The sequence below is a fragment of the Rhagoletis zephyria genome, unplaced genomic scaffold (assembly GCF_001687245.7).
Source record: "Rhagoletis zephyria isolate East Lansing unplaced genomic scaffold, Rhagoletis_zephyria_1.1 Rzeph_scaffold_01154, whole genome shotgun sequence".
Taxonomy (NCBI): domain Eukaryota; kingdom Metazoa; phylum Arthropoda; class Insecta; order Diptera; family Tephritidae; genus Rhagoletis; species Rhagoletis zephyria.
In genome coordinates, this window is record NW_016158238.1 from 51,646 (window position 1) to 61,179 (window position 9,534).

The 9,534-nt window shown below is 35.8% G+C and overlaps 1 protein-coding gene across 1 annotated transcript; it reads left to right on the forward strand.

Moving 5' to 3' along the window:
• The first annotated feature begins 1,112 nt into the window (after window positions 1-1,112).
• On the forward strand, window positions 1,113-1,889 carry LOC108362971 (uncharacterized). Its single transcript, XM_017616133.1, has 3 exons — window positions 1,113-1,170; window positions 1,243-1,504; window positions 1,576-1,889. Exons 2-3 carry the CDS (start codon window positions 1,324-1,326, stop codon window positions 1,794-1,796), a joined length of 402 nt encoding a protein of 133 aa, XP_017471622.1. The 5' UTR covers window positions 1,113-1,170; window positions 1,243-1,323; the 3' UTR covers window positions 1,797-1,889.
• The last annotated feature ends 7,645 nt before the right edge of the window (window positions 1,890-9,534 follow it).

Here is a 9,534-nt window from a genome sequence, read left to right on the forward strand (position 1 = left end):
GGTCCCACAACCACATACCGTATTCACACTCACACCGCTTCACCGATGCATTTGTTGCTAGTGCCACATGTCCCAAACTTGTCCGCCACACATGCTGCTGGCGCTATATGATGCAAACTTTTCCACAACATATGTTGCCGGCACTTCTGTGGCTTTATGGCTATAGCTATATATATATATATAAGTTAACACGCACCAGTCGCATTTGTTGCGACGCTCCCACGGTTGGCCGTTACACGTGCCGCAGTGTCAGCATATTTTAATTTCACCATATAGTGTAACGGGAGACATTGCCACCTGCATTCCATAATGCACCCGTGGGAAGTCAAGGCCAAATCCAGTCTCATAAAATAGGTTGTAAACATGTTACGCAACCATTGCGTCGCTGCCAGAGAACGAAAATGGCAAGCAAGCAACAGCCACAACATGCAGTCAGTCGAGTTCGGGACGGGTTATCATACAGTACGTTTAGTGTTAGACTTAGTCGTAAGGAGTTAAGTGTTAATAATAATAATAATAATAATAATAGAGCTCAATAGAGCTTTGTTCAACGAGTTGGGTGGTTGGTAAAATGTTTCGTTTCTTTATTTACACACATCAAACCAAGATATTTTGCAGCTTTACCTTCGAAGACGAATAAATTTTTGTGTTCGCGGACGTTCCGCATTTAATTAAATAATTAAGAAACCAATTCCTTGACCACAGATATGTCGTTGATGGAAAAATAGTAAAAAGGACATAATATTAGAGCTGATGTCATGCACCTCTATAGACCTAAGCATCACACATAAGATCACCGCTAGCCATCTCAACGTATCTGGACCTCATAGGCAGAAAGTCAAAACGGCCACATAGCTAGCGCAAGCAATCACAAGAGCTGGAAGCTTGGGGCACTTGAGTGGACACAATTGGCAAGAGTGCTTCCAATTGTTTAAAAATGTATAAGCTATACACGTAGTATGAGCAATCATATATCTGTGTAATAATCACTTATACTTTTTAGACGAATGATTGGTTCGACGTGGTCAGGGTACCTCATGCTGATTCTAAGGTGCGGCGTCACGGGTATGGCCTTGCAATCGATGTTCAAAACCAAATATTGGACGAAATGTCAGAACCGGTGGGGAATATGAGAGTCGTTGGAAAAAATGGACTATTACCAGTATAATGGTATATCACAGTTTTAATTATGACTCATATTTTAAATAATCTATATATACATATGCTTGTGATTAATTTTAGGAATTATACAGTCAAATTAAGCCGTAAAAATGTTGCTTTCCAGCCTTAAGCGACGATTGGGTACGTGTCATTTAAACCAGGATGTACTTGAAAATTTATTTGGAGTTATACGCGCTAAAGGTGGTTTGCACGACCACCCCGACCAACAGGAATTTAAATATCGGCTCAGAACATACATTCTTGCGTGCAATGAGGGCGCAATTTCTACGGGAGGGAATGTCGAGGTTGATGATACCAGAACCATCTCAGCCTACTCTTACAGGTATTTGAAATTTTTTGTATTGTAACTAGTATAATGAACATACTTACACAGGTACGAAACTTTTTATACAGGTACGATATTGCGACCCATGATACTTCCATTGGAAGAAATTGAACTGAGGGAGTTTACTGATCCAGAATATGACGGTCTAGAAAATGTAGCCGGATATATATGTTACAGACTACGTGATGAATTTCCTACCTCGTCCTTCGAAACTAGCGACGACCCATCACTCTCATGGGTGAACCTCTTAAGTGATGGTGGTTTATCACTTCCAAGCGCCCAACTTTAGTCAATATTTGTAGCAGTTAATGGTGTCGGCCGCTGTGGTGTAGTGGTAAGCAGTGCGAGTTTCCACTCCGCAACGCCTGGGTTCAAACCCTGGTCAAAGCAGCATCGCAAAAAATGTAGAAAAAAGGTTTTTTCTTAACAGCGGTTGTCCCTCGGCAGGCAATGGCAAACCTGCGAGTGTATTTCTGCCATGAAAAACAGCTTCTCATAAAAAACACTAACATAGTGTATATTATTATTATTATTATTATTATTATTATTATTATTATTATTAATAGAGAAACACTACTCATTAGGAATGATTTTATAAAAGAACTCATAGAACAAGTGTCTGATATTGAATGTGTCATAAAAATTAAAAAAATATTTTTAAGAACACGAGTGTTTGCTAAAATATGAAAACTCAACCCAGAAATTATTGAAACAGCACACAAAAGAAAACGCAAAAATACAAAAATATTGACTAAGAAAACTTTGTTTTATTGTTTAAAACCTTGGAATATTATATATTAATCCTTGCAATTCACAGGTAAATAAATAGAAATGGAATCTATTATATATGGACTGCTAAAACTACGATAATTCAACTTGTCATAAACATTTCAATTTAATACAATTAAATAGTTGTAATTCTATGCTGGGGAAATGTTTAGGTATTTGTACAACGATTTTAGGGTAAGAGGGGCGGAGGGGGAGGGGCGTGGCTCCCCAAACCCCCCTAAACGAAAGAGGATGAACCGCACTTTATGAATAGCCTGCTGGCAAATTTGCCAAAAATACCATATTTGAAACCAAAATTATTAAAAAATTAGTGCACAGATGAATTTTTGTTTTTAAATAAAGCGTAGACTCTTGTCTACAAGTGTGTGTTTGCGCACAGCAACCCAAAATTGTTGTGCAAATAACTAAGCCGTACCCCTACTCTGTTTTAGTTGCTTCATAGAAGTAAATGTATTTTACACTTTACCTTAATGGCTGGACCCTGATAATCGGAGCCGGGTGTGCGTGGTTGCATTAACAATTAATTTTGCTGTTGTATCCTTGATTGTGCTTTCGCAGTCATGCCCAACGCTGGTAGAACGCCATAAGCAAGTGCCCTGCGCTGGGCATGCCTGTTTTAGTGGCTGACTTAGTTTGGCAGTGGACTTTGCTTGCTTTTTTGTAGAATCTGCTTTGTTGGCACCTTTATTATTTGATTGTGGTTTCGCTGTTGCAGCTGCTCCTTTTTGTGCGTTAGTATTGGGTTTCGTTGGAACGATATCCTTATTTGATGCTGATTGCAGGCGTCACAATTTCAGGTAAAATTGCTTGGTTTATGCCTTTGCAATTTAGTCTTATGTTGACACAGTTTGCATTGTATTTCATGAAATAGGTACGCATTAGAAGTTAATAAAAAGTAATGTATTGCCGCAGATGCTACTTACCAGGCTATTAGCGCGCCCTTTCTCAACCAATTGGCCCTTTTACGCTGTTTCCTGCTAATATTCACGCACGCCGGCAGTTTACTGTCAAAATTTTCTCATGGACATACAACTTGTATGGGACCAACCGAAATTGAACGGCGTACGTATGAAGCTAACTCAATTTCCAACTTTTGTTCTGTGTGACATTTTGATTTGACGTTTCGCTCAATGAAATCAAATGCAAACGCACGCAAGCCAATTTCGGTTGACGCAAAAAAAAACAATTCGAAAGCGTGCGTACCAAAACGCAAGCCGCGAATATTAGGTTAGCCTGTAATACTTAGACAGCAACAAACAAATAAGAATAAAATAAAGCAAAAAATTCTACTGTTCAGACTGGATTAGATCGCTACATATTAATAAAGCGAAAGCGCACACCCGAAAATATGGAAAACAAACTCCAAAAAATAAAATTATGAAAGTAGTCACTTCAGGTAAATCTATGTACATCGGCGGAGAGTAATCGTTTTAGTGTTCTCGCTGATATGAATAATTATTCTAATCAACAAGTAGTTAAAAAACACAAGTCTGCACCTATTTATCTACGAGAAGAAAGTTCCAATGCTCTGGTAGGTACTCTCCTAAAACTAGTAGGGAAAATAATTTTTATCTGGTTCCTATTTAAAAAGGTAATATACACGAAGTGAAAACTCAGGCTCAAAACGAAGATACTTTTCGTAAAATTATCAATGAGTTTGATAAGTGTAAGAAATCGTATTACACTTATTAACTTAAAAGTAGTCGTTCTAGCGCAGTTGTCATAAAAGGCATCGAGTCCAGTGTGAACTCACAAGAGATAGAAAATGCTCTTAGGGAAGAAAGTTTTAAGGTGCGCAATGTTTTTAATAATAATAATAATCAACATTAAAAATCAGGGTTCGTATTTGCACACACATGCTCTGCTCACACACACGCCAGAAACACATTCAACTTGCACTCACTGCTCATACACATGTGTGTGCATAAGTGGAAAACAAACTCTACTCACAGAAAAGTGTGTGCTGTTTGTTATTAAGCACATGCACATGTGTGTGAGCCGATTTTTGTACAAATTTCAGCCCATGCACATGCACATAATATATTCTTAAAAGAATTTGTTTATTAAACGTTATTTTTTGAAAGACAATTCAATAAAAAGTGAGATGTTGTTTGTTTTTTATATGACAGAAAACATATTAAAAAATTATTTTAAGATTTGAGTTAGAATTCGAAGTGTATAAGTTTCTCTGCGCATAGCACACACATGTGCGTGTGCTTTACATTAATAAAAAGAAAGTTCACACATGTGCCCGTGCTTTTTACCAAACGGCACACACATGTGATGTGAGCAAATTTTTAATTTTTTATATGCACAGCACACGTGTGTGAGCTTAAAATGTTAGGATGTGCTGCACATGTGGGTGCAAATACGAACCCTGTTAAAAATAAAGAAAACATCCCTCAACCGATGTTCAAAATAGAGCTAGAACCTGACTTTCATAACCTAAGGAAAGGTGAAGTGCATCAAATATATCAATTGCGATATCTTCCACACTGTAAAATCTCCGTAGAAGAACCCCTTAAGCGTAGAGGCCCTGTTCAATGTCACAACTGCCAGGAATTTGGTCACACACGTCGCTACTGCACCTTACCTGGTGTGTGTTATCTGCGGGGATTTATACACTAGTGATGGGCAACGCAGCGCGGCGCTGCTTCATTGCTTTGATACCGACGGTGGCGCTACTGGCGCTGATACACTAATTATTGACCCTGTGGCGCATTGGTTACAGTAACGCCAATAACGAGCTTGCGCACCATGAACGCAAATTGCAAAAAATGTTCGTATACGCATCTAAAAAAGGTAAACAAAAAAGATGGGGAAGAAAGGGTTGACAATTTGAAAACAATGCCAACAATTTGTCAATATGCGTAAAAGATATAAAAACTTCGTAAAGCAATAGAAATATGAAAGTGTGATGTGTAAAATGGAGAAAACAATCTCAATTACTACCCTTTTGCAAATGTGAATCGAGAATCCAAAGCAGCAGCTTATTGTAGAAAACGCTATAAAAGATATGGATCAACGATTCGATAGCGATCCTGGTGAAGTGCGTACATTCGTTCCTGGATCGACATGGTTTTATTAACTTTGGCATTTTTAAACGTTTACGTCCCATACCTACTAAGAAGTTGGGCAAAGTTATAGTAATTGGAGCAGGCATCTCAGGGTTAGCGGCTGCCCAACAGCTGCAGCAATTCGGTATGGATGTCATTGTGTTATTGTACTTTTCGCAAGAGAAATTATATTGGTGATTTAGGCGCTATGGTAGTAACAGGTGTTTGGGGCAATGCATGACTATACTAAGCAAACAAATTGAAAGGGAGATAGTCCAGGTTAGGCTAGCATGCCCGCTATGTGGAGCTTTTGGAAAACCTGTGCCCAAGCATAAGGACGACATGGTGAGCAGAAATAATACGTAATAAGTATTTATATTATTTTATAAATATTATTAGGGCTGTTCAGGGTGTTGTGGAAATGGTCTTGAATTTGCGGTTGGAATTGCATTTTGAAATTTTTTGCTTGCTGACATGGCAACCGTGTGCATTTTATTGTTGTGAATTTACAAACGCAACGAATGTGGAAATCCAAGACCATTTCCACAAGATCCTGAACAGCCCTATTGTTTTTCAAGTGGAACGTGAATTCAATCGACTTCTTGAGTCCACCAGCTATCATTCTCATCAGCTAGACTTTAACTACGCCTACGATGACCCTATCTCATTGAGCCGAGCACTTGAATGGATCGTTAAGCCACGCCACTCAGTATCTATCCCTCAAGCATTGGGACTAAGATGATGATTTCGAGTTCATCGGCAATCACACAATAGCTTTGACTTAGATATACGTGTATATACCGCCGTAAAATCGATTAAATTTTTTCATACTGGCGTGAAAATTGTGACTGAAAACTTGAAGACAAACAATTCTTCCGTTACATACAAGGCAGACATCGAGCTTTGCACCCTCACGCTAGGTGTGCTAAAGATAGTCACTCCGAAGTTCAATCACAACAAGCAAATACCGTTAGGCTTAAGCAATCAGCTATACAGCGATTAGGATTTCAAGCTAAATTAACTAAGTTTATATAATCTAGTTTAGTAGTCAATAGTAGTGTATGGATGTATGTATATGTATTTACCTATAAATATACATAAAAGCAGAAAAAGTTTATCAAATTTTGCAAGGATCTAAGAAACGTAAATTTTTGTAAACCTTAATAATTAATTTTTAACTTTTAATATACATAAAAAAAGAAGGGTAAATCGATTACCTTTCTTTTGATTATAATGTTGTTGAAATCGCTTAACTTTTTTATACAAATTTTGCTACTTTTGAAAACACATATGTGTAAGAGGGGAAAAGTCATGAAATTTTGCATAGTTGTAAGGAACCTAAATTTTTGTAAACCTTAATAATTAACTTTTAACTTTTAATATATATCAAAAGAAGGGTTAATCGATTACCTTTCTTTTGATTATAATGTCGTTGAAATCGCTTAACCTTTTTATACAAATTTTGCAACTTTTGAAAACACATATATGTAAGCAAGGAAAAGTCATGAAATTTTGCATAGTTGTAAGAAACCTAAATTTTTGTAAACCTTAGTAGTTAATTTTTAACTTTTAATATATATCAAAAGAAGGGTAAATCGATTACCTTTCTTTTGATTATAATGTCGTTGAAATCGCTTAACTTTCTTATACAAATTTTGCAACCTTTGAAAACACATATATGTAAGCAGGGAAGTCATGAAATTTTGCAGAGTTGTAAGAAACCTAAATTTTTGTAAACCTTAACAATTAATTTTTAACTTTTAATATATATCAAAAGAAGGGCAAATCATCTACCTTTCTTTTGATTATAATGTCGTTGAAATCGCTTAACTTTTTTATACAAATTTTGCAACTTTTGAAAACACATATATGTAAGAAGGGAAAAGTCATGCAATTTTGCATAGTTGAAATTTTTGTAAACCTTAATAATTAATTTTTAACTCTTAATATGAATCAAAAAAGGGTAAATTGATTACCTTTCTTTTGATTATAATGTCGTTGAAATCGCTTAACTTTTTATACAAATTTTGCAACTTTTGAAAAGCAGGGCAAAAGTCATGAAATTTTGTATAGTTTCAAAAACATCTGCAAAGGAAATTTAAATAAAAGGAATAATAAACAATAAAGGAATAAAGCAATTAAAAATATTTGTTTTCTGTCCTGCCCTTTTAAACCCCAGATAAATGCTACGAAGATATTTTTATTTTTTAAACCACAGAATTTATTTAGTGTTTAGCACACTCACTTCTCATACAGTATATTACAGCGATATGTAAGTAAGATATAAGTTCAAAGTCAAGTCAAGTCAAACTCCATTTGGTCTTCTCTGCCAACGCCAGCAGAATTCAGTACTTTAAGGGCTACTGAATTGTTATCTACATATACATATACATTAGAGATCATAAATTAAATTCATTTTGCATTTCTGTACTTTTTTAGTGTACATTTAATTAATTTCGCTTACACATATACTTTAGAGATCATGAATTAAATTCATTTTGCATTTGTATACTGTTTTAGGGTACATTCAATTAATTTCGCGTATACATATACATTAGAGATCATGAATTAATTTCAGTTTAAAAAAGATCAGGAAGTTGTTTAAAAATCATGTACCTTGTTTATATGGCATCAAACGCGGTTTTGAATTAACTCGTGTCAGCGTAGCTCGCTTGAAATGCAAGAAATGCGTCGATCGAACACACTTTCAAACATAGTGTATCCCGATGCAACCCTGTTAATACATGTGTAAATTCTTGAAAATAATGAACATTGAAAAATAACAATTAAAGACTCAAACAGCCTTGTAAAAATTATCTTAGCTTTTATTTTTATAACAAAGCTTAGCATAAATGTAATTTCAAGAACTATTTAAATGGATTTTAATGGATTTAGTGGATTACAGAGTGCATAAAGGAAGACCGGGCTTAAATACTCAACACTGTGCTCCTTTCTTCTGTCAGAAATGAGGAATCTGGAAGAAAAATGTTAGTAAGGAATATTACGTTTTCAAACCATATATTATTATTAATATTATTTCACTATGGTAGTACTTTACCGGACGGCAAGTTGACAATCTTTTATTTCCATTAAACTACCATTCACATTGCTGCACAAAGTACGTGCACAAATGAAGCAAAATTCGTGTCAAAAGAAGATATAAGGGTGTGAAAAGAAGACAGAACGGCGGGAAAATAAGAGAGAATGGCGCGCAAAGAAGACAGACTGGCGCCAACAGAAGCATGATGCAGCAGCATGCGAAAAGCGACAGTATGGCGCAATGCACTGATTCAATGCGCTGATACCGGCCATGGCGTTGGCTTCATGCTATCAGCGCCAGAAAATTTGCTGCGTTACCCAGGCCTATTACACACTTCTAAAAAATGTGTGAAACCAAAAATGGACCCGACATTCAAAAAGTGCAGGAACTGTTTATCACCCCTATTCTGCAACACTTTCGTACTCGGGTTTCGTTACGAATCGTAAAAATGGTATGCTTCAATCCGAATCGTATTTTCGAACTTTTGAAATTCGTAACAATTTTCCTTTTGCATATACGTACATTTTAATCCACTGTTTTATGTGAACGAACAAAAAAGAATGTTTGTTGTCCCTAATCGTGAAACTTGGTTACGGTTTTTATTTGTACAATGATATTGCCCCAAATCTAAAAGCTTTAAGATACACGTTTAGTCAAAGGAGTAAACTTTAATTTAAGATGAAGGTTTTAAATTTCCGAGCACTAGTTTATTAATAAATTCGCTTTTAACTATGCACTTTTTTGTAAATTTCGATGTGGGTTCTACGCAAACACACTGTGGATGGCGTAGCCGAAGTTGTATGCACAAGAAATGTTGTATATCTTCTACATTAGAAGGCAACACAAACTGTTTTGCTGTAGGTTTAGGTTTTTATATAAAAAAAACATTAATCTTGAACAAGAAAGAAAAAAGATATCCAACCTCATGAAGAATAAGCCGCTAAGCGAATGGCTTACTTAGTTTTTAATACAACCAACCAGAAAGATACCCACACGGTCTAAAAAGACTAACAGCTAACAGATTTTGTAATTGATTTATATTTGAACTAGTAAATTAGGTTTAAGTAAAGCCATGTTCAGTACAATCAGGTCTGACATACTTTAAAATTTCTTGAAGTTTTTAACCATGTCGTTTTTATATG